This window comes from Poecilia reticulata, linkage group LG17 (assembly GCF_000633615.1).
Source record: "Poecilia reticulata strain Guanapo linkage group LG17, Guppy_female_1.0+MT, whole genome shotgun sequence".
Taxonomy (NCBI): Eukaryota; Metazoa; Chordata; class Actinopteri; order Cyprinodontiformes; family Poeciliidae; genus Poecilia; species Poecilia reticulata.
In genome coordinates this window covers 17433253-17458412 of record NC_024347.1, presented here as the reverse complement: position 1 = coordinate 17458412, position 25160 = coordinate 17433253, and the positions used below count along the sequence as shown (strand labels likewise).

General features: G+C 35.0%; 2 protein-coding genes across 6 annotated transcripts; one reads left to right on the top strand and one right to left on the bottom strand.

Annotated features, from left to right (window-relative positions):
• The first annotated feature begins 2114 nt into the window (after positions 1-2114).
• LOC103479538 (heterogeneous nuclear ribonucleoprotein C) lies at positions 2115-12815 on the top strand. Of its 5 annotated transcripts, none has more exons than XM_017310214.1 (9): positions 2116-2274; positions 3879-3988; positions 5065-5333; positions 9443-9515; positions 9654-9704; positions 9804-9970; positions 11024-11137; positions 11225-11403; positions 12662-12815. In XM_017310214.1, the coding sequence occupies exons 2-9, from the start codon at positions 3984-3986 to the stop codon at positions 12767-12769; spliced, it is 966 nt and encodes a 321-aa protein (XP_017165703.1). In that variant the 5' UTR covers positions 2116-2274; positions 3879-3983; the 3' UTR covers positions 12770-12815. The 5 variants fall into 5 exon arrangements, with proteins under 5 accessions (XP_017165704.1, XP_017165703.1, XP_017165702.1 ...); XM_017310213.1 differs by having other exon boundaries at positions 2116-2855; XM_017310212.1 differs by having other exon boundaries at positions 2116-2970.
• A 2809-nt stretch (positions 12816-15624) lies between these two features.
• LOC108167063 (putative ferric-chelate reductase 1) lies at positions 15625-20182 on the bottom strand. The gene is made up of 7 exons (XM_017309837.1): positions 20068-20182; positions 19642-19725; positions 18531-18746; positions 17798-17908; positions 17459-17609; positions 17210-17317; positions 15625-16477 (listed from the first exon to the last, which is right to left on the bottom strand). Exons 2-7 carry the CDS (start codon positions 19717-19719, stop codon positions 16425-16427), a joined length of 717 nt encoding a protein of 238 aa, XP_017165326.1. The 5' UTR covers positions 19720-19725; positions 20068-20182; the 3' UTR covers positions 15625-16424.
• Between the last annotated feature and the right edge of the window lie 4978 nt (positions 20183-25160).

Below are 25160 nucleotides of genomic sequence, written 5' to 3'. Positions count from 1 at the left end.
TGTGAGAGAGCCGACTCCCTTGGCTGAGAAGCAACCCCACACATGAATGGTTTCAGGATGCTTTACAGTTGTCATGAGACAAGACTGGTGGTAGCGCTCACCTCGTCTTCTCCAAACAAGCTGTTTTCCAGATGTCCCAAACAATTGGAAAGGGGATTCATCAGAGAAAATGACTTTACCCCGGTCCTCAGCAGTCCACTCCCTGTACCTTTTGCAGAATATCAGTCTGTCCCTGATGCTTTTCCTGGAGAGAAGTGGCTTCTTTGCTGCCCTCCTTGAGACCAGGCCTTGCTCCAAGAGTCTCCGCCTCACAGTACATGCAGATGCACTCACACCTGCCTGCTGCCATTCCTGAGCAAGCTCTGCACTGCTGGTAAACCGATCCCAAAGCTGAAACACTTTTAAGAGACGGTCCTGGCGCTTGCTGGTCTTTCTTGGGCTCCCTGGAGCCTTTTTGGCAACAATGGATCCTCTCTCCTTGAAGTTCTTGATGATGCAATAGATTGTTGACTGAGGTGCAATCTTTCTAGCTGCGATACTTGTCCCTTTTAGGCCATTTTTGTGCAGTGCAATGATGACTGCATGTGTTTCTTTAGAGATAACCATGGTTCACAGAAGAGAAACAATGATGCCAAGCACCAGCCTCTTTTTAAAGTGTCCAGTGGTGTCATTCTTACTTAATCATGACAGATTGATCTTCAGCCCCGTCCTCATCAACATCCACACCTGTGTTAATGGAGCAATCACTGAAACGATGTTAGCTGGTCCTTTTAAGGCAGGGCTGCAATGAAGTTGAAATATGTTTTGGGGGATAAAGTTCATTTTCTAGGCAAATATTGACTTTGCAATTAATTGCTGTTAAGCTGATCACTCTTTATAACATTCTGGAGTATATGCAAATTGCCATTATCAAAACTGAAGCAGTAGACTTTGTAAATATTAACATTTGAATCATTCTCAAAACTTTTGGCCATGACTGTATGTCTTCTCAAAACCACAAAGACAACAGAATTATTTAAACTTCATGGGCAACACTGAATTTACCAAACACATATTCTTTGTGCCTGTTTTTAATTGTCCCCTGCCTATTTATGCAAACATTTTTCACATCTGGGTTTTTTTTAGGACATCTGTCACAATGTTTATTTATAAGTCTGTTGAAACAATTCCCTCTGCAGTTGTCAACCCTCAGCAGCACCAGTGGAAACGTCATGTTTATACATTATTAGTATAAAGTAATTAAAAATCCTGCACACAAAAATCATTTATGTATTTTCCCATGTGTTATTGGGTTCCATGGCCTCTCACATGTTTAACGAACACGTCAAACCTTTCCTGGATTTATTTCTTTAGAGAACACTGCCCCCTTCTGGCTGTCTGCAGCAGCACATAACAAGCTTAATAGATTCTTCTCCTGTAAATCTAATTTTATTGTTCTGATTTTATTAAATAAATATATTTTAAATATTTAAAAGCATAACATGGGTTTATGTGGCCTAGTTTATCTTATCTAGCATTATTCGTATTATTTATAATAAAAAAAAATAATTTGTGTCCTAACTTAGCATATTTCTACTTTTTCTCCTTTACTTCAAAATAAAGTAATACATGTTTTAGATTTTATAAAGGTACAATTTTTAATTTACAACATTCATCCATCCATTTTCTGTACACCGTTGTCCCTACTGGGGTCGGGGAGGGTTGCTGGTGCCTATCTCCAGCTAACATTAAGGGCGAGAGACAGGGTACACCCTGGACAGGTCGCCAGTCTGTCGCAGGGCAACACAGAGACAGACAGTTAATTCACATAATTTACATAATGCCTATCATTTATATTTTACATTCTTGAAGTTTATTTTATAAATTATATTACTTGACATTATAGTACTTACTTTTCAAGTTATATTCTTTATTTTGCTATTTGTTTATTTTAGAATTCAAAAATACTATTTTTAAAATAAAATCAGTGTTCATAAAGTTGAAAGCAGAAAAATATAAATATTTTGCCCTTAGTTCACGGCTTATGATGTTTTGCTCATCTGGTCACACCGGATGTAGCCAAATTTCTAAAGTCGTGCTTTTTGTAGAGACGCCGCCCCTCCAGATTGCTCCGTAAATCAAAACCAACGCATCCTTCTCATCACTGCGCCATCGCCTGTTGCGTTAGCTTGCTGTTCAAACGGGGCGAATCGCTTGTGCACCAAAAAGGACGACCTAAATTGCAATTTGACCGATTTTACGAAAAAACAAGACATTTTGCTCGTACAGGTCGTGGTGAGTATTTTGTCCCCAGACATTTTTTCATTTTTCCCTCCTTTTTCTTTTCTTTTTGGATTTTTTCCACGGTGATTTTCCATTTTGCGAGTGGACAGAATGTGCTGGCTAGCAGGGTTAGCTGGCTTAGCTAACGTGGAAATGCTCGTCCCCCTCAAAGACAAAAAAACGCAGATTGGTTTTTTTTAGAGCCACAACATGTTGGAAGCATCTTAGATACACTTTGAACTATTTTTGCAAGTTTGCCTAGCTTTATATTTTTCTTTGACGGGACTGATTTGTTTTTGGCTCGCTTTTCAGACAGTCGGACAGCTAACGTTAGCTTCAGCTAACAGCGTCAGAGGCAGCAAAATTTTAATCCCTTTCAGATTATTGACGGCATATTTATCAGAATTTTTCAGGTTTTGATTTTTTTTTTCACAAAAACTGGTCAGATTGGTGTTTATTTTTTCGTGCCTTTTTTTTAGTTGGTGGTTAGCTAACTCTAGCAGCGCTAGCCGGCATGGAGCGCTACCAAGGCTAGCGCAGGCCTTGTGATTCACACTTGAGCCCAGAAGAGGGCGCTGTTGGTGTCCAGGCGGGTGTGTTGTTGATTTATTTGGGTTGTTTTTGTGAATCGTTGTCTTTGGACTTTTTTTTTCTCACTTTTTCTTCACTTTTTTTTTACGGAGTTTTCCCCAGTTTTTCCCTCGCATGGTGATTTTTTTTTTTTAAAGCTTTGGATTGCAAGTTTTAACACATAACATGATAAATGCACATTTAATTAAACATGATGTATGAAAAGTGTCTTCCTTTGGCTGTTATGTGTTTCTCTGCATTCACTTATAGGTACATCCCCTTAATTCTTCTACATTCCATCCTCATGTTTAGCATATAAATAAAAAGTTAAAAGTCAATTCATACGTAGAGGATTAATTGATTATTAGGGAATGGGCCTCAGTCATTGTATAAAGAATATGAAATGTATCCATTCACATAACTGAGAGACTCCCTAACATGGATGCTGTTGTATAAAATGTTGCTGCTTTTCTCTTTGTAGTTAAAAGTAATATTATTGGTTATCTGCAGCTATTTTGTTATAAATGCAAAGTCTTTTTTTTGTGTGTGTGTGTTTTTAGATGTCTGAACTTTTAAATCATGCTTTGTTGGAGCAAAACGCATCTAAGACTTGCAGGACACTGGCTGATCAGTACCACAGTTGCCCATCCTTAATATTTTTGCAGCATCTTTACACTTTAGTGATTTCAGTGTGTATAAAAAAATTTAAAAACTCATAAATAGTTGGTTTTACTAATGGTTTGCTTTGATGGAAGATATTTTAACATTTTACTGCTCGAATAAACGGATTTAGTCAAAATGTATTAGATTTAAAGTAGTTGGTGTTATATAATGTAATATTTTTGTGTCTTAGATTGACTCCTTAACCCTTTTAATTTAGATTTAAATTGATGCTACCCAGCTGTAGCTTTAAGGGGCATTAAGCGCCTATTTTTTGGGTGGTATATGTTCTGGAGTTCCTGCACACACTCCGTCCAGCCCAGGTAAGATTTGGTGAACGATAACCCTGCCCAGCTTGACTGAGGATGTGTTTTCTGTCGCCTCAGTAAAAATTGCCAGGGGGCGAAGGTGAAGGTCCAGACACCAGCCCAAACTGAGCCCAGCCCACAGTGTCAAACGTCAGGCAGACGAGATCCCCGCACACAGACGCTATGGAGTGAGTGAACGTTGAAAAAATCCCCCCCACTGCGCTTTCCTTCTCTATCAGCAGGAGGGGGGCAGAGTTACTGTCCGTACCACTGATGTTTTCACGGTTCTCCACCTGCAAACGGCAAAAATCCGATCTTAGACAGGAGCGGCGAGGCCATAAAAATACACAATAAAAACACAAAGTGCATTTCTCACGGGTAACGTTTTAGCTGCTCGGCATAACTTCCTTGTGTGCGTCTGCTTCACATATTTACTTTAAAAGCTTTCTGTTTCTCCATGTGAGGAACTGCAGCGTGTGTTCGGTTGGTTTAGAGGAACATGAAGCGTTTAGGCTGCGTCCGCATGAGAAAATGCACAGAGGGAGCGTTGCTAAATAATGGTTATTTATGTTTACTTTTTGCATTAATCTAAAGAAGTCCCTGCTTCCTTTTATGAAGTCATTTGCATGTTTGATGCTTTATATCTGTTTTGTAAGTAAAAAAAAAAACCGCTAGTGGCGCATGAATGTTTATTTTTGAGTTCATCACTCACCTTCATGTGGTTTTAATTTTAGTTTCTGAGGCCTGATTATTATTCTTTTCAGTACAACCAGTGCAGCAGGTTTAATAATGAGAATTAAGACAATTGTTTGCATGAGTGAAACAATTTAGAGCAGCTGAACAGCCAGAGATGTATTGATCAATACTTGCCTGCAAAGACGGATTTATTAAGAAGATTTTAAGGATTATTGATTGAGGCATAGAAGATTTTTCTGGATAGTCTAGAAAGAAAAATGTATATAAACAAAGTTTTTGCTTTTGGTTTGTGTTTAGACCAAAAATACTGAAAGTTTTTAATTAGTAAATTTGGGAAAGTATAAAATTTTGACTAATTGAACACAAATTAGAGAAAATAAAATGTGAATTCAGATTGATTGATGCATCTCTAGAGAACTCCTTTCATTTGGAGATTTCTGCTCCACAGAAAGCTGTTTGAAGCTTAACTACTCAGACTTTCAGAGGACTGAAGCATCTCTCATCCTTCGTGAAAATCTCAAACCTTCGTATCCGTTTGTCTGTCTGTTTCTCTCTCTCTTTCCGTCAGACGTTCATCCTCCACTTCCAGCCTCATGGCCAGCAGCAACGTCACCAATAAGACCGACCCGCGCTCCCTCAACTCCCGGGTCTTCATCGGCAACCTCAACACCCTGCTGGTCACCAAGGCGGACGTGGAGGCCATCTTCTCCAAGTATGGGAAGATCGTCGGCTGCTCTGTCCACAAGGGCTACGCCTTCGTTCAGTACGCCAACGAGAGGAACGCCCGGGCCGCCGTCACGGGCGAGGACGGGAGGATGATCGTCGGGCAAGTTCTCGGTGAGGACTTTAGCTTCTGCTGAACCTGAAGATTAATGTTAAATACTTCTCTTTCGTACCTAAAGTTTAGCCAGACTTTATTTATCTCGAAGGGATATTAAATATTGCAACTCACATCATCGGAGTTTCTTCAATGCGTCGTCGTTGGAGGAAGGATTTCCAGTAGCAGTCAGTCTTGCCATAAATCTGAGAAGGCCTCTGACTGAAGCCTGCTGCTGTGATGCTCTCATGACTTTCATGACATGCTAACAGCTAAATGTTAGCCAGCAGAGACGATACTCCATAGTAGCATGTTAGCAAGCACTGCTAATCCACCTCGTTTGCTTTTGCCGCTCTTCTTTAAATCATTGTCCGGCTGTGTGGTTTGGACTCGGCCTAAAGCAACTAATCAGTTATTGAAATAATAATCATCTAATTCAGCAATTGATTCATCGTTAACTGGAATAAACAGACTAAAAAACGGAAATTTGCTGAAAGAACAACATATTTAAAGCTATACTGAAGCCGAAACTTTACAAAAATATTTAATATAAAAAAGGCGTTTGTTAAGGGAATGGTAAGTTATTGCATTTCAAATAACAAAATGTTTTTCTTATTTAAAAAATGAACAGAGTTATTTTCCATTTTTGCCTTTTTTCTAATACTGCATTCAAATAATTAAGTGGTTAAATGCCAAATCTGCAGAAGACAGCAATTTTTTTTAATCCAGTAATGGATAATAATCGATAACTGAAATAATTGAACTACTTCTCTCTCTGCTCTGCATCCATAAATCCTTTTTTCAGTTCTGCAGGGACTTGGGGTCATAGTTCAGATGTTATTTGAGCTTTTTATTTGCTAATCAGCTGCTTCTAGTTGTAAAAACACCACCTTGTTGCCACGGTTACGCATCTGACTCTCTGAAAGTTAAACAGAAACATAAGTCCTTCTAATTTCACAGCATTTAAGACCAGAGGGAATAATTCTCCAAACATGGATCGCCTCAACAACAAAAAAATATTCATAAGTCTATAATAAGAACAGAGCGAATCCGACACGCTGCCGCCATGTTTTCAAACTATTTTAAGCTTAATTTATTCTCAGTTATAAACCAGGATTTGGGTCCCTTTCTTTCAAATTGATTGCTATATTTAGCAGAAGTTAATGAATTAAATAAAAGTTAATTTAGGTCAGATTTTCAGTAAAAGTCTCTGGACTTACATATAAAAGTTTGGTTATAAAAACACAAATAATTTGTGGCAAACTTATAATTATCAGCTGTAATTTTACCCTGATTTCAAATAAATGTTATAACGAACAAAATTGGATCATTCTTGAACTGCAGTTGGGGCCACAAAAAATTAATCCAAGGGCCACACATGGCCTGCGGGCCACGCATTGGACACCGCTGCCTAACGCAGAGCAGCTATGAGGAAAAAAAGCTTTTACTTTTGTTGAAATTTAGAATAAAAGTATTATTATTATTTAGAAAATTAAAAAAAAGTTTTCTGTTTTCAGTGTAATCATGTTTTACTTATTTTTTTTAAGTCAATAAGATCAGAATTAATTTGACAGCGCAAAATTAATAAATGCATAAATACATTTGTATTTATATGGTTGAATAAACTGAATTGAATCTTGTTTTAAACCTAAAACGGTTCCTAAAAATCCATTTTTTTAAAAGAAATTAGATAATAGACATCAGAGAAATATAAATCTTTTTATCATGATTTGTAAAAATCTTTAGTTGCATTTCAGTAAATCTCCTAGCATTAAATTGGAGAATTTTTGCAGGCCGAATTTTAAAGAAACAAGCGGATGTTTATCTTGATTATAGGTTTGTGTGACTTTATGAGCCGTTTCTTCTGCTTTGTGGTAGATTTGAAGGTTCATTTATAGGTCTATACTATCTATGTTGGACCCAAACATGCAGCAGTAATCAGTGTTGTATAAAGTACTGAAATCTCAGAGTCAAGTAAAAGTATAGATACCTCTCCAAAATATGACTTTGGTAAAAGTCCAAGTCACTGACTGAAATGTTACTTGAGTTAAAGTCTTAAAGTATCTGAAACGTCTTATACTTAAGTATGGAAATTACTGTAAAAATGGATGTACTCAAGTAATGTAATGAAAAGTATAAGTATAAAGTAAAACAAGGCAAATGCAGTTTGAATTACATTTTTTATATTTTGGTGAACTTGTCAAATACACTTAAAATAATGTACACAACCAAGTGCAGGCAAAATTAAACCTGCTAATAGATATATACCTGCAGGCATCATTTAGTTAAGAAAATGAGGTGCTTTACCTATACCACAAGGTTAACTTAACCTGCTTTACAACTGAACCAGCTTCTGACATGAACCACGTATGCATATGTGGTTCATGTCGTATGGAGCTCCATTTGTGTCCGACTTTGTTGCAGTCAATCAGTAGGTGGGGACAAAACACTATCGCTTCTCTCTCTCCCTTTTTTGTAACGAGTAACTAAACCACACATTGAAAATGTATCGGAGTAAAAGTATGCAATTAAGTTTGGAAATGTAATGAAGTAAAAGTGAAAGTTATCAAAAAAAATTTCATGCTCGAGGAAAGTATGAAGTACTCCAAAATATACTTAAGTGAAGTAGTGAAGTGTTTTTACTTCGTTACTATACAACACTGGCAGTATTACGGTTTCACTTCTCAGTTCACATGTGGATCGGAACAAGTTTCGCTTGTCTGAGGAGAAAAACGTCTTTGTGTGTCTCTTATCTCTCTCACATGTTTTTAGCTCAACATGCAAAAATATTTGCACTTTGAATGTTTCTCACGTTGCAAACACAAACATCCTTGTATTAAAAAAATAGATTATGTCTAACAGAAAGCTGGATATCACTGTAAAGAAATGATTCGAAATGATTCGAAAAGAAAAGAAAGAGAAATGATTTATAATTATAATGCAAAAACTGTGGTATGCATTTGTACTCAGTTCCATTTTACTCTCACAACCAGGAGAGTTGTGAGAGTAAAATGATGGACGAGCTGCTTTTTGACCATTTTACAGTAAAGGTGTTCAAAGTGGGGCTCGAGGGCCGTTTAACGGCCCTTTGACTGATTTGTTTTCTTTGTTTGTTTTTTTTTTCTTGTCCTCAATTCAGGAATAAATTAGGACAAAATTACGACTTTTAAATTAAAATCTGCTGAGACAAATGTTGAATGCAACACAAAGTGATCATCTTTTTTCTGCTTTCCTTCCGTTGTCATGGTAACTAGGACCACATCTGCTCCGTGACTTTTCTACTCTAAAGTGCAGAAAATCTGCTTTTAATTACCGTATTAAAACTTTGTTAAATATATGAAGTGTTTTCAAATGAAGACTTTATTGCTGACGAAATATTTATTTCAGATTTCTTCAGTTGAGCCCAAAATAAAAGTAAAACATGCAAAAAAGTATTTGAAGTTTTGAATCTATAAAAAAACTCATGGTAAAGTAAAATAGTTTATGCTTAATTGAGCAGATTAAAAAAACATCACAACATTTTTGGTAATTTTTAGTTTGTAAAACTTATGTTTTCACAAAGTTTCAGGCTTCAGATTTGCAAAGCTCCTCATACTTTGTGTAAGCAAAGTATTGACAAATAAAAATGCACACCACACTTTTAAGATCTTTTTTTTTTTTTTTTTCTTCTGTGGAGCAGAAAAACCAGACATCGCTTTTCTGCAAATTACAAGTAAAGTCCTTTATTTGTGGTTTTAGTGAGAGAATATTGTGAAAAAACTCAAGGATTTAGTTGATTTTTGCAAGGGACTCAACATTTGTCATGATAATCTGGAAAGTCAACAAACACTTTTAAAACTCAGATTGCATCAGTTTGGTTTAATTAAATTCTGCCTTGCATTATTTTAGATCTATGAATTTAACTAATTTGACTTGTTTTAATCTGAAAGGAGCAAATTGCAAAACTAAAAACTGGATTAATAAACACATATCTTAAAAGTTTTTATTTTAATGAACTGATCGTTTCAAGCAATGCAGCTATGTTTAAAATGTAAGTGTACCGTTTAGGTGAAAGTTCTTCATGTTTTGTCTGAAGGGTGTTTTTATCGTCACTCTGCTTAACGATCCGCTCTGTGTCTTTTTACCTCAGACTGTAACCTCGCCGGAGAACCCAAACCGCACCGGTCCAAAACCTCCAAACGCTCGGCTGGAGACATGTACAGGTCGGTGTCTGACCAACAAACGCCGCCTGTAGCTGAGGCAAAGATAACAAACCGTTTTTAAAAGAGGCTTGGAGAAACACGCTGGGAATGCGACAGGTTTACATATTTTCACCGCTTTGTTTATGTTCTGCCTTGCAGTAGTTCCTCGTTTGACCTCGACTATGATTTTCAAAGAGACTACTACGACAGGTGAGTGAAAACCGTCTGGAAAAAACGACCACTGAGCTGCTCAGTCAGCACCAGCATGATTTCTGTTTCGTTTCTTTTTTTTTTTCTGTGTGGTTCCAGAATGTACTCGTACCCGTCTCGCGTCCCCGCGCCGCCGCCGTTGTCGCGGGCCGTGATCCCGTCCAAACGCCCGCGGGTCAGCCTGAGCGGAGGGAGCAGCCGGCGGACCAAGAGCAGCTTCTCCTCTTCGTCAAAGAGCAGCCAGAGGACTTCGTCGTCCAGAACGAGTCAGTGCTCCCACCGACAGAAACTTCAGTTCCTGAAGAACATTCAGCACTGAAGCTGGAAAAAGTTTAAATATACATAAAACAACAAGACAACATGGATCAGGAATATAAATCTGAAATTCTCCATTAAATTTCTGATATCTTTTTTTTTTTCCAAAATAGAAACTACAAATGACAGAGAATATTCTATATCCTCAAAAAGTGAGTTTTATTTGATTAAAAATCCTGATTTTTATTTTTTATTTTTTTTTCGTACCATTTCCGATTTCAATTTATTTTTTTCTGAAATGGAAATAAGAAGTGACAGAAATGATTCTCGATCATCCCTTATGCTAGTTGTACACAGAGTTCTGATCGGCCTGTTGCAACAAGCAATAAATCAATTAATGCATGATGACTTAAAACAAACTCAATAATTAGCATTTACCTGATTGATTGTTGTTTTCGTGTCTCTTTGTGCCAAAGATTGAATTCAGATCAACTTTATGATGAAATATTACAACCAGGCTAAGGTTTTTTTTTTTTTTGTTTTATTCCAAATAAAGTCTAGAGACTAAAGCATTAATATTACCAGAAAAAAGTCAGAATATTGGCAGAATAATGTAGAAATACTGAGATCTCCTTCATGAAAACTAACAAATTTAAATGTGGAATATTGAGTCACGTTTTGCTTTATCGGTACTCAAGTAAGAGCAGCTATACTTCATAATAAAGTCACTAAAGTAAAAGTAAAAATACTCCTAAAAGTACCTTTTTTTTTTCAAGAAAGTTACTAAAGTAAATGTAATGGAGTAAATGTAACTAGTTACTACCAACTCTGGCTACAAATGATCAAGGGAATAATAAAACAATGCCATGTTGTTGCATTTTAAGCAACAAAATGCTTATGTTAAAAATGAATTTGTTTTATTAATATTGTGTAAAAAGGCTTCAATGGTTAAATGAAAAGCCTGCAGAATGTGCTGCTTTTTTATCTTGTAGTCAGAATAATCGATAAAATATTAGTTTCTGGTTGAACTGTAGAGCAGAGTTTAATCTTTTGTTTCCGTGCAGTGAGGGTGGAAGAGCTGCAGACCATCAAGCGGGAACTGTCGCAGATTAAAAGCAAAGTGGACGACCTGCTGGAGAGCCTGGAGCGAATGGAGAAGGACCACAGCAAGAAGTTTGGTACGACAGTTCCCACCAGAATACTGCCGTTAAGTTGATCTGATGCTGCAGGTTTTTAGTGAATTCACATTTTTGATTGTTTTGTAGCAAAGAGCATAAAGCCAGAGCCGGGCGAGGTGACCTCACCGCCGCACTCCAGCAGCAAGAAGAACGACGGCATAAAGAGAGAGAGGGAGAGCCAGGACATGAACAACTCGGATGAGGAGGAAGAGGACGACGACGATGACGAGGAGGAAGAGGAGGGAGACCTGCTGGAGGAGGAAGAGGTGAGAGCGGTTAGCTGCTGCGGCCTAAATTACTGATTTTGCTTAAACTTTTTCAAAAAGTTGCTACTTTTTTTCAAGCTTTATTTTAGTCTCTCAAAAAAAGTTGAAATTGATGCACAAAACTTTTCCAAAAAAGACAGAATTTCAACACAATATTTAGAGAACAAATTAAATTTTCAACTGCCTTCCTGAAACGACATCCTTAATGGTCATTCAAGTTACTGTATGCACAATAAAAACAAATCCTACTGAACATCTAAAAACGGCTTTTACAAAAATAAAAAGCAAATGTTACCATTTAGCATCATACATGTTTTCATATTGGAGGTTCAGCTTTCAAGAAACGACATGGAACAGGAACTTCTTAAGACATCAGATATCACTAATAAAAGTGACTTATTCTAGAATCTGGAAATTATAAACGAGGCTGAACCAGATTAATGAAGGTCCACAATTCACTTTCTAATATCTTGGCTGAGTAATTTGGATTCATCTGTGACATTAAACAAGGAGCAGTGCAGCTGAAGTGTTAGTAAAAATGTTATTCTTTGTTTTTCCCACATTCTTTAAAAATACATAATACTCTTTTATGTCTGCGTCGAAATATTAGGGCCAGGCTTAAAAAAAGATTATTACAAGAGTAGTCGTTTTACAAGAAAACGTGTCGTCAGAAATCACTAATAAAAATAAAAATACTAGGAGGAAGTTGTAATGGTAAGAGAAGGAAGTCATAATAATACGAAAAGTCGTAATTCTAAGACGACTCCCACACAACAAAATATTTTAAATTAAAATGAGGATTATCTGACATCTTGTGAAGTTGTACTTCAGCAACAGTTTTATAAATGACTTTTCTTTTTTTTTTTTATCTTTTTACACATCGGCATCAAAGTATTATCAGCAGGATTTTGAGGCGATTGTTCAAACATCTATTTATGTCAATTTAAAAGAAAGAACCTAAAAAAATCACCAAGCTGATTACGTTTAAAACCACATTTTTCTTGCAATTTTACATTTATTTTGCTAAAATTACTTTATTTTTGTAATTATAAAAAACTAACCTAACACTACGGCATATATAAACTTCTAAATTTGAAAAAAAAAAAATCACTATTATTCTGGCTTTTAGCTTCTTTTTTTTTTTTTATCCTGAGTGCTAAAACAGAAAGTTTAGTCCGATTTACTGTATGTCTGTATGTTATGATTTTTAACTTTTTAGTAGTTTTAACATTGCAGTTTCTGCTCACAAATCCATCAGGTCAAGAGTCAGGAGAGGGAGGAAGAAGAAGAGGAAGAGGAGGAAGGCGAACACGTGGAAGGAGACGAAGATGATGGCGACAGCGTGAACGGCGACGACGACTCGTAGGCGGAGATTCGGCGCGGCTTCCAGAAGGAGCTCCGACTCCTGTTTTAACACTCAACGTTGTAGATAGAAACCACAAGTGTGCACGAAAACACAAGCATGGTGCGCACACCTTACTGTCATGTTGTCCCTGAAGATTTCCTTTTAGTTTTTGTTTAGTTGTCCAGTATTACTGTAACAGGAATATCTAGCTGTAGGTTTGTATTTAGTTTTTTCTCTTCTCGTCTTCGTGTGGAGACGGGAACATGGACTAATAATGTTCTCAGAGACAACAGCTCGACGGACATCTCTTAAAGCGAGGACGAGAACTCAGCCACAGATTAGTTTTTAGCTTCTGCGTGTTTTTCTTCCTCCTCAGTGAGTTTCTTTGACCTCGTGTGTATGTTCATGTCAGTTTTTTATATATATATAAATATATAAACACTTTTTAGTTTAACTGTAAAGAAATAAATTGCAATAAAACATTAAAATAAAATCTGAGCCTTTATTTTGCCTGAAAATCTGTTTTTATTAGTTCAGTGACTTTGAAAAACTAGAATTAGGGAAGCAAACAATCAAGTTGGCATTGATGTCTTTTTTAATTAAAATTGGTTCAAATCGTTAACTAATAACGTCCGCTTTGACCGCCTTTCATTGTTGTTTGGCCGCCATCCAGGAGGGGGCGATACTAATATTTCAAGCAAGAGAAACGATTATTTTTATGCGATTCTGTTTCGAAATATAAACATTCTGCTAGATCCTTAAAGACTCCTCCCATTTCAGTTTAAAGAAATTAATTGAAATAAAACATTAAAATCAAATCATTGACTACTTGAGTTTCATTTAGCTTTAAACTGTTATTAGTTAAGCGTGACTTTGTAAAATTATAATTAGGAATACAAACAATTATTAAACATTGATTAATGGCTTGTTAAATTAAAATTAGTTGAAATAGATTAATGTCCGCTTCGACGGACATTAATTAGCGGTGTTGTTTGGCCGCATTCCAGCAGAGGGCGCTGCTGGTCATCCTTCAGCCAGCCAAAAAAGAAAGATGGCGGAGTGCGAAAGAACAGAAACGAATAGTGTGTGCGGTTCTTTATAGAAATATAAGCTCCTTAAAGAATATGTCAATGTCAGTTTATATGTATATACAAACATATAAATATACTTTTTAGCTCAACTGTTTAGAAATGGGTTGCTATGAAATTGTTGAAGGCGAGGACGCCGCTGCTCGTCTTTCAGCCGTTGATACAGATACAGAAACAAAGATGGCGGAGGGCACGTCTATTGGCAAGTAGGAAACTATACAAATGGCAACCGGTGTGGAATTTAAAATGCGTTTTATGTGGTTCTGTTTAAAATGTAAACACTGGACAAGCTCCCTAAGGAGTTCATGACACGATAAACCAAGAAATTAGAAAGATGAACTGTTCTTTCTGTTTACAGAAGCTTTTAAGTCTCAGTTTTCTTCTGTAGTGAAAATGGCCACTTATAAATGAATGTAATGGGATCGATAAGATCAGTCAACTTTTGATTAATTCATTAACATCTTGAATCCTCAACTAGAATGGGATACAAATTTCCAGCTTTCATTGTCATTCACTTTCAATTTTCTTGTGAAGGTAAACTTGCTAAGGTCTCACGACATAAAACAGGTTTGACATGTTAATGGAACTTAACAAATGCTGAAGTACTGAAACCTGTAAAAGAAAACAATGGAGACGTTTAAACATCCCCCCACACTTCCTGATGTACCTGTTAGACTTAAAGTAAAGTATTACAATGAATCTGCCTGAGGTGTAAAGAGCAGAAATGGTTTCGAAACGCATCAATCAAAAGGTATCATTGAACATCTTTTAAAACTTGTCCTATTTTTCTCATTTGTGTTTTTTCACCTACCAAGTTACAGATCCAGTATGACAAAAAATACAAGCAAATATTTCTTTTAGCTTTTATAACCAAGATAGGTTGCTCTTATTAAGACCTGAAACAAATAACACATTGTTTGGTAGAATCGTCCAGAAACTATTGTTGCACAATGTCCTCTGTTGTGCAATTATTTAAAGTTATTAAATCAAAGTTTTCATGTATTCTAATCAGTGGTGCAGGTGCCTGAAAACAGTCCAGCACTATGGTATTTTTTTTAAAGGAAAATAAGGCATCGAGTTTAGTTTAGAAGGTTAGAATCAGATAATAAATGTCACAAACTAGAAAAAACATGTTACTATCTGATAAACTTATTGTTTTTTGCAAAGATCTGCTTTGTATCCAGCTACTACTTTTATCACCTGGAGAACATTTAAAAGGTTAAAAGACTAATGTCTACAATACAAGATGTAGAGAAACTCACCCATGTGTTTATTTATAGTTGCATTGATTACTTTAAAATACTTACTGAGTAGCTTAGGTCTAAAATACATTAAAGTTCTGTTGCAGTTGTATGAAACTTTCAGATTGGTCAGGTTTTCTGGTTCTACTCTCCTCTGGATCCCCAGAACCAAACATGGAGAGTTTAGCATTGAGTTTTTATGCTTCTCTGATCTGGAACTATAACTTAATAATAATTAGTTTTATTAATAAAAGCTAAAACATCATCAAGTCTGGATTACAACTTTGTATTACTTCTTTTTATTTTGCTATTGTAATGTAATATTTTTGTATTTATCGTGTAAAGCACTTTGAACAGCTTTGTTGCTGAAATGTTTTATACAAATTAACTTGACTAAAATGAACAATCGGGGAACCGCAGGGCTCCGTGTTCGAGCACCTGACATATTAATGAATAAAAGTCAGAGGCAAACAGGTAAGACATTAATCCATATTTTTGGTGATGATAAAACATAACTTTGCACTTATTTAAATAAACGCACAAAATATTCAAATCTAATATGTTTATTGTCAAAAAATACAGTTTATAAAGAAAAACCGTAATGTGGTTATCAACATTTTCTAATGATTTTTGCATTGTGTTTTGGTAAATGTCTCAAGTTTTCACATTAAGTTTCTTGCGTATCTCGTGCTCATAAATATGTGCTTTGTAATTCTATCAGGGTTCAACCACCTTTCATGTCTTCTCACATACCAACAAAAGCATCAACTTGTTCCAAGTGGCTTGTTTTCTTTAGCCGTACTATGACAACTGGAGTGTTTGACAATCAGATCCAGAATGTTGGTCGAACGCCAACGAGATTGAAATCTTGCTTTCGGTTTAGTCATTTTTCTGGTGTAGTGAGTTCTTCTGGTTTCTTCTGGCTAACTGACAGAAAACTTTATCTACTTAAAGAAAACAATACAATCCTGAGCTGGGATGGGCTCCCACTAAGATGACAGATTTAATAAACAGACGAGACCTGCTCACATTTCATTTCACACAGTAACAAAAGCATTTAAGGATGGTAATTGTATCAATAGATATGTTTACATTATTAAAAAATATATACCTTAGATCACCAAAAGGTTTTCAGAACCTGAGCTATTAGTTTCTTCATCTCCAGAATCTGACTTAACACAATTTAAGTGTTTAGAACAAACAGTGCAAAATATAATCTATGCATCTCTGAATTATCTTTGTAAAAACACTTTATAAACAACATGACACTCGGTTTTTGCTGCGTTTTAAAGCAGCACCCTTCACTGTGTCTTTGTGGGGTTATAACAGCTTCTTCTCTGGGTTTGATCAGGCGAACGTCAGGATGGACAGTGTGAGGAAGCTGACCAGAGGCAGCACAGCTGGAGGAGAAGAACAGAAAGACGTGTTAATTAGAGAAGGTAATGTGAAATTACAAAGAATGGCACAAAATGTCAGTAGCTGAAGATAGAAAACTGTTTAAATGAGACATTTTATGTTAGTTTTGAACTCTTTTCATGGTGAAATGTGGATTTCTCTGCTGTTATCAGAGTCCTTTTTTTAATCTGAATAAGAAGCAGTTTTCTTTTGGTTGAGCAGAAACTTGAGTAGTTTAAAGGAAAAACTTAAAAAGTCATGAATTCATATATTAGAAATGAAGGCAATGTCTTAAATTTGTTAAGGAACACATAAGTTGGTCTTTAATACAAAAACCACAGGTCTTAAATTGTGCTGTCAGGACTGATCTTGTGTCATGGAAATTTTCTATCAGGAAAAGGTTTGACATCTTCACTCAAGGTGGTTAAAGCTACCGCTAACTAGCTGCTAAAACTTGCTAGCTTTTTTGGGTCTGTCGTTGCTAAGCTGCTGCCAAGTGCTACAAAAAAAACCTTTTTTACATTTCTGTCATGATATGGGTCTTAAATTTTATTCATAATGGTCTTTAAAAATCCTAAATTTGAGGTGGTGAAACCTACATGTAGTCTGATCCCTGTGAAGAGTATTCATATGTGTTATTTGGAACATCTTTGGATGTTAGGTAACTACACAAAATGTTTATTTTGAATGTAGGAATACATAGATCTAAATATTTATTGGCTGTGTGCGTAGCTTACCATTAGAGTAGAAAGGACGGTTGGCCCCTCCTGGTACTGTGGTGTTTAGGAAGATGGAAAAATCTGTCGCATTACCAAGTTTAAATGGGGGGAAGCTTGAAAGAGACCCTGAAAAGAAAATCATTGTTTTTAATTCATGCCTCAAACGTGCAAATTTCTATCATTTACTAAACTGTAAACAGATAAACACGTAAACATTGTATGCACAATGCAAAATGACAGTGTTAGTTTTTATATTTGTGCTCTTACCTCCAACGAGTTGTCCAGATGCGATGCCTATAATGTAGGTGGTATCGGCGGCCCTGAGGAATGCAGCGTCGGTGGTGGCATTCAGACCAGCCACGGTAAACGTACACTTGAGGCTTCCACCATCGATGGTGTTTTGAATACTTGTCATAGTCTGAAAATTTGAAATCAAAGTCATAAATGCTATTCCATAAAGATCTAGTAGATAAATTTTAAGTTAATAAATGTATCATGATATGTTGTGAGTTTTGAAAACTCGCTTTCCTTTTTAGCATAGAAATTATTTTGTTGAAGTAATTTTACAGATGTAGGAACAACTGGATGTTATAAGTTAAGTCTTACCTTCGCTAGTGTATCGTTCGAATTTCCACTGGTGGTGTTATAAGTAGTTGAAAAGCTGATGAAAGACCCGTTGTTTGAGCTGTTCCTCCCACAGACAAAAATCATGCTTCCCTGTGGAGAGAAGCAATGTAACATTTCAGTCAGAAATTATGAATATTGTACAAAGTTATGACTTTGTTTAAGTTGTCTTGAGTTTAGCTTACTGTACACCATCATTTGTCATAATATTTATGTTGCCTAATTTTATTAAGCTGAACACAATAAAATAAGCTGAGCTAAATTAAGTTCATGCATCTAAAGTAAACTAAGCTAAGTTAGGCTAAATGCAGCATAAATAAATGGAATCAAGCTAAAGTAAGCTTAGCTAAAATATAAAGACTATTTGGTTAACTTTGATTAGAAATATTTCCGCTCAGTTTCAAAATTAATGTCATAAAGCCAGACTAAGCTAAAGTAAAACTCCCTAAACTAAGCTGAGTGTTATAAAAATGGTAAGAATCATTTTAAAATGTAAAATTGCAGTTTTAACCAAAAAGTAAAAGGTTGTTTCTATTTCGTAGCTGTTTGATTTTTAAATAATTAAACCCTTAATATTTACATTTTGTGTCTGGGAGTCTACACCTATCATATACACATATTGTTAAGCTAACTAGCAATATTTTGTATCTCCCTGTTTTTTCCCAAACATTTATTCAGAATAACTTTTGAATGTAATAATAATTTTGTGTTTTACATCAGATTGGCTCTTGGTGAGACGCATGGCGATGTATCCCGAATTGTTCACAGGGTTCCCACTGAGCTCAAAGGCCAGGTCGATGCCATTTGGGGGTTTCAACGCTGTGGGGCGAGCAGATCCAAAAAGACACGTGGTGGTGCCTGCGGGGTCGCAGGTATCAGGGTCCTGCACGCATTGTTTGGTTGTGCCACATCCTGTTTTGGAAATGACAACCTATGGAGACAAAAACAAACCCAGAGTCAATAAACAGTCGAGATTCTTTAGCTTCTTTGTTCTGGTGGAGCTTTAATGTGAAGATTAGCTGCCATTTATATGTTAATTAAATTTAAAAATCTGATTCTGTTTCCATTTTCTGGCTCAGCCACTAAAACGTCTCAGTGTTAAAGTTAATGGGTAACTTCCTTCTGTCTTCTTAAGCTCCAAGTAAATCATCGGTTACAGTTTAACAAAACCAAACCAAAAGATTTTGAGCTTTTGTTTGTTTCCCCATCATCAGTCAAGTCTTTCTATTTGTCCTCTGAGTTTCTAAAGGTTACTCAAAGAGCAAAGTTTTTAAAAATTCCCACCAAATCTGAGTACATTTGTGTCAGTAAATGGATTTTGGACACTTTTGTAAGTTCAGCACTGCAAACACAAAATGTTACCAGATATTGTTTACTTAGTTTCTAGTGCAAATATCTTAATACACTTGAGATAAAATGAGTAACATTTCAGCGAGAAATAAGAAATTGTTTTAAGTGAATAACTCCTTAATATGTATGAAAAAAACACTCGTTCCACTGGCAGATAAATGAATTTATAACATTCCCATATCATTAGTGAAATAATCTACCAATGAAACTAGAACCTTTTCATCAATATTAAAGAATTATTTACTTAAAACAATGTTATATCTTGCTGGGAGGTTTTTTATAAGTTAGTTTTGTCTTTTTAAAAATGTATTAAGATACATGAAATAGAAACTATACCAAAAATTAGATTAGGTAAGATTTTGTGTTTTTGCAGTGAGATCGTTTTATCTTGTAAATAAATCAAAGTTGTTGGTATTAAAGTAAATTAAAGTATTAACACTACAATAATGATAATAGTAATAATAATAAATACTAACCTGTGACAGGACTGGCTGGAAACTGAGAGCCAGGAAAACCATCAGCGCGGCGAAAACCTGCATCATCTTATGTTCCATTTCTGCCTGGAAAATATAAATATTTAGACAAATCATGTTAAAAAATTTGTTTTGAGGATTTTTATTTAACAAAAAGCAGCATTAAAATTAAATTGCGCAATATGTTTTAACTTTGTATGCGCAATTGAAATTTAATCAGGAAGAAGATACATATGATACAAAAAGTTGAGATTTATGATTATTCTGTTCTTTTATACAGGAATACAACAGAAAAATACATAAATAAATATTTAACTAAATTTATGTCATCTGGTTTACTAAAAAAATATCAGACTTAAAGTTTTAATGTTTAAATTAGTAGAAAAATCCTAACCGGTTCTTGTAAAGGAACATAAAGTCTTGACTTACTGGATGTGAAGGTTGGTTCAGCGAGTGAGGAGTTGTTGGCAGCAGGAGATCTGGGGTTCTGTTCAGCGGGGGAAGCTGATGGAGCTTTTCTACTTCCACCTGGAAAGGGGCGGGGCTTACCAGGAACACCTGTCTGGGTACCAGGATGTCACAGGTGTACTTTTGTCTTGTCTTTCTGTCAGTGGAAACAAAAAAGGTTTCTGTGGAACGAGTTTGACCACTGAGGGAATTTTTGAGATTTATTGTAGTCAGATGAGACGTTCAGCTTTAGGTCATCAATGAATAGATTTTTTTAGTGTAATGTCACAGGATCTCTACTGGATTTACGTCTGGATTTAACTAGGACACTTCTAAACCTTCATTTGCTCCTTCACCAAAGCAAAACACAAAATATTACCAAGTATTTTGGTTTAGTTTACAGTACAGATATCTTAGTACACTTGAAATAAGACAAAACTCACTTAAAAGAAACTTTTCAGCAAGAAATATAAAATTGTTTTAAGTAAACAATTCCTTAAAAATGATAAAAATTTAAACTTTTTCCATAAGTGAAATAATCTGTCAGTGGAACTAGTACTTCTTTTGTTATCAGTATTAAGAGTTATTTACTTAAAACAAGCTTCTACGTCTTTCTGAAAAGTTATTTCAAGTGTGCTAATTTATTTGCACACTTGACCAAAGATAACTTGGTAAGTTTTTGTGTTTTTGCAGTGTAGTGTCAGTTTGAAATGCTTTGTTAATTTTACCAAACGTTTTGTCACATAGACCAAAATCCTCAAGTCAGAATTAGCGGCTAGCCGAGAAAACAAACTGAAAAAACAAACTAAAATGTTGGAAACCGATGTTATTTATTGTAAAACCAAAACTTGAAAATAAATTTGCACTTTTTGTTGTATTGAAAGAAAATAATCTAGTTTTCAAATTCTTTTAGTTTTGGTTGAGCAAATTTATTCTCGGTTATTAAACCATATTTCGGTCACTGTATTAATCCGAGTTTAATAAATTAAATAAATAAAAAAGGATTTTCAGTAAAAGTTCTACTTATAAAAATAAGGTACTTTAAATATTTACACAAATCTGTTTTTAGAAAATTGTCAAGTCAATCGACTATTCCATTCCTACAAAACAATGTTTTCCATTGTAAGAAAATTATATTGGTAAAAATTTCAACTCGATTAAACATTTAATAAACATGTTTGTGTTACTTTTGAACAGCAGATGTGGGCCTGACAAAATCACTCCAGGGGCCACAATTGGCCCTCGAGCCACAAGTTGGACACCCCTGCTCTAGAGAAGATGTTTCAAAACATTTCTTGTCTTTTTGACCTTCTGGATGAAATATTGATGCACTTTTTTTAAGTAATTTTATTGTTACTATCAGACAAAACCTGAAAACACATAAAAATGCAACTAAATGTGGTTTTGCATCAGAAAAATGGAAATGGTTCAAAATAGGAATCAGAAGATCTCAAGAAACCCAGGAATTGGTATCAGCCTGGAGAACCTGGATTGGAGCGTTTATATTATGAATAAAGCTTTTTATTACCTGATATTTTAACCTTTGGGACAAAAAATATAATTTCTAAAAGCTGAAATCAACAAAATGGTGTTGGGATTTATCTTTTACCTACTCAACAACAAAGTAATAAAAGATCAAATTTTTTTTATTGGACGTTTTTGTAGGAATGGAAATGTAGACCTGAAATTTTTAATGGCTTGTAAACGACTACCTTGTTAAATCAAAGGCATGCAGTTTGCTTTTGCTTTTTATTTCGGGCTCCATTGAAAAAAACTGAACAAAATATTCCATCTGTTGTCGGCAATAAAAACAGAATCCAGGTCAGTCATTGTTTGAAAACACTTACTACATTTAACCCAGTTTAAGGTTAGCAAATAAAAGCACTTTTTGCTGTAATTTAGAGTCCTAGTTACCATGGCAACAAAGGCATCCAAAAAGCTTGGAAACGATTAACACTTTGTGTTGTGTCTAACATTTTTATAAGTAGATGTTAAAAGTCACAGTTTTGTACTAATTTAATTTATTATTGAATTGTGGCCACAAAAAGTTAGTCCATTGGCCTCAAATTGGCCCACATGCCCCACTTTGAACACCCTCGCAGTAAAGTCTTTTAAAAACACGTTATTACAGACCCATTCAATAAATTAGAATGTTACTGAAAAAATACACTCATGTTTGAACCTTCAATAAGTAAAAACAAATAGAATAGATGAATTGGGTACAGATTTTTCAAGCCTTCGTTTCTGCCAATTATGAAGTCAAACTTGTTTCAAAAACAAAAAGTTTAGTTTAGAAACCAAAAGGTTAATCTAAAAGTCATAGCTTTGTCCTAAATTATCTCTTGAATTGTGGTCAGAGGACCACATAAAATCTGCCTTATGGTCGCAAAATGGCCCACGCTCCCCACTTTGAACCTTCTTGCTGTAAAAACTTGATACCAACTCGGATTTTAATCTAAAAGTCACAGTTTTAAAGAACGTAAATGTGGGCTAATGCCTACTAAAAGCTTATAAAGGTGAAGAGTTAAAGCAGTATTTTCACAGATGAATGAACAGGACTGGACAGACTGGTGACCTGTCCAGGGTGACCCCGCCTCTCGCCTGGAACGTTACCTGGAGAGGCACCAGCAACCCTCCCGACCACAATAAGGGTCAAGGGTGTCAGAAAATGGATGGATGGACGTAATGAACAGAAAGTTCAAATCAAACATAAAATAGTTGTGTTACTGTGGTGTTGAAATGTTTTCCAGGTGATGAGTTCCACATGATAATTAGCTAATACGTCTGGAATGCGACACCTGAGACGTTTTCAATGCTTTGACGTCAACAGGTGAAGAAAACCGGACAGTTTGGTGCCATGATGCCAAACGAGTAGGGGCTGCATTCCTTCCTAGCTACACTCTGGTTTTACCTTCCAGTTAGTCACTTTAAAGCTGGAGGTTTTCCAAATGACGTCATGTGGATTTACAGCCACCAGCGCTGCAATTAAAAATATATTTAAACTATTGAATCTGTTGTTTTAAGGGTAAACTATTGATCATATTTACTGGGAAATTAGTTTCAAGTTGAAGATGGTTATTTCCTGAGATCGGTGTTTAAAACTGGATCATGTTTCTGTTGTTACCAGAAAGACTCAGGAAAAAAAGTCTACTTTTAAAAAACACCGTAAAACTTCTTGGAGTACTGTACTATTATAGTTTATAACATATATAACATATATATTATTGTACTATATATGTATATTATTGTAAAAAGAAAAAAAAACTTTCTTTCGGTTAATCCCACACAATCAGCATCTTAAATGTTTCTCATTTGTTTTTCTGGTAAAGAAGAAAACAAACGATTATGTGGAGCTGGAAACCGTATCGACTGGATTCTGAAGATGTTTTGATTTACGGAAACTTCTCGTAAAATTGCCCAACGTGAATTTCCTTGTTCGTAGATCCAGGTTTTGTTTCGAAAATAATCCGTGTTTATTCAGTTTACGGGAAGAAGGCGGAGAAAAGTAATAAAGGAGAAAGATCATTTTAGAGCTAAATGGGATTCATTTATTGTATTTTATTTAATTGCCACTATTTTGACCAGCTTCTGCTGTTTTTAATATAAACAAAGCTTAATATGAATCACTTGAATAAATGTGACATAAAAGTTTTTTTTACTTTGGGATCCATTAAGTATTTTTGAATTTGAAAATGTTTTTGGTTTCTGCACCTTTAAGCAACTCTACTGAAAGTAAACAAAAACATGCATTAAAGTGACCAAAGATAAGAGAGTTAAAGAAATAAAACAAGATTAGATCATTATTAGCCTTTTTAATACAGTTGGAAATGAACTTAATCATACTTTTTTCATCCAAATTAATAGAAAATATAAATATAAGCTAATGCACTGAAGTAAATATACCTTCACTTTCTTAAAATAATAGCGTAATAGACATTATTTTGCCCCAAAATTATTTTTTTGATATGAAATTACTTATTTTAGGATGGTGACAATATGTAAACAAAACACAAAATAGAGTTTTTTGGAAACAAAACAATATAAATCAAACTTATATCAGGTAAACTAACAGAAAATAGAAATGAATTTTTTTTAATTGAAGTAAAAAATATTTAAACAAAACATAAAATAAATATTTTTGGGGGGGAAATGAAACAATATAAATGTTTAAAGCCTCTTCATTATTCAGTATTATTATTTATTCATATCTCAGTGAGTTTCAGATTAAAATTTGGTTCTTTGTCAGGAACCTTTCAGTTTTAATGACAAAAGTAATGATAAAACTAACTTTTCATTATACAAACATTTGCAATGATAAAAACATTAAAAAGATCAAACATTATGGGATAATTATTAACCTTTTTAATTTAGTTGAAGATGCAAGTAAATGCAATTATTTTTTATATTAAACTTAATCAGATTTTTATCATGTAAATTAACAGAAAATGTAAATTTAAGCATTGAAGTAAGGAATATTTAAACAAGACTCAAAATAAACAAATTTAAAAAAAATTTGGGAGCAAAAAGTGAAGGGCTTTAACCCTTTCATGCATGAATTAATATCTTTTGTGTCAGGATTTTTATTTATATATATATATATTTTTTCTTAAGGCATAAAAAAAGGTAGGAAAAAAATGAGCAAAAAATATATTACATTTTTTTTAGGTGATCAAATGTAATTTTCTCTAAATACAAAGTTGTTATACATCAGTGGTATTGCTCCTTAGGGGTTATCTGATGCCACAGTATTTTTTTTACCTGCCATAGTCGTCTACAGTAGAAGGAGGAACCGGGTCGGTCGGCATGCTTCAAGTCTGTCGGCCATATTGGATTTAACAAAAATAATTTCTTGCATTTGCAGCTGATGGCCAGTAGTTGATGGTGTATTTTATGGTGCGTTAGTGTCCACTTCAGTGGTCTGTGTGCATTTATAACATAAAAATACACAAGAAGCACAAGAAAAAGGCTTTTAGATGGCTGTCCACTGTAGTGGGAAGTTTAATGAAGTTTAACTTTAAAGCCTTTTCACTAAACAATAAACTTTTAATTTGCATATTGTTGAGTTTAAGACGGAA

Coding starts and splice junctions, on each gene's coding strand:
- LOC103479538 (XM_017310214.1), top strand. Junction 9,705..9,803: donor CAAAGAGACTACTACGACAG/GTGAGTGAAAAC, acceptor GTGTGGTTCCAG/AATGTACTCGTACCCGTCTC. Junction 11,138..11,224: donor GGACCACAGCAAGAAGTTTG/GTACGACAGTTC, acceptor ATTGTTTTGTAG/CAAAGAGCATAAAGCCAGAG.
- LOC108167063 (XM_017309837.1), bottom strand. CDS start 19,719: ATGGAACATAAGATGATGCAGGTTTTCGCCGCGCTGATGGTTTTCCTG. Junction 17,610..17,797: donor CGAACGATACACTAGCGAAG/GTAAGACTTAAC, acceptor TCAAATTTTCAG/ACTATGACAAGTATTCAAAA. Junction 17,318..17,458: donor ATCTGGACAACTCGTTGGAG/GTAAGAGCACAA, acceptor TTTTCTTTTCAG/GGTCTCTTTCAAGCTTCCCC.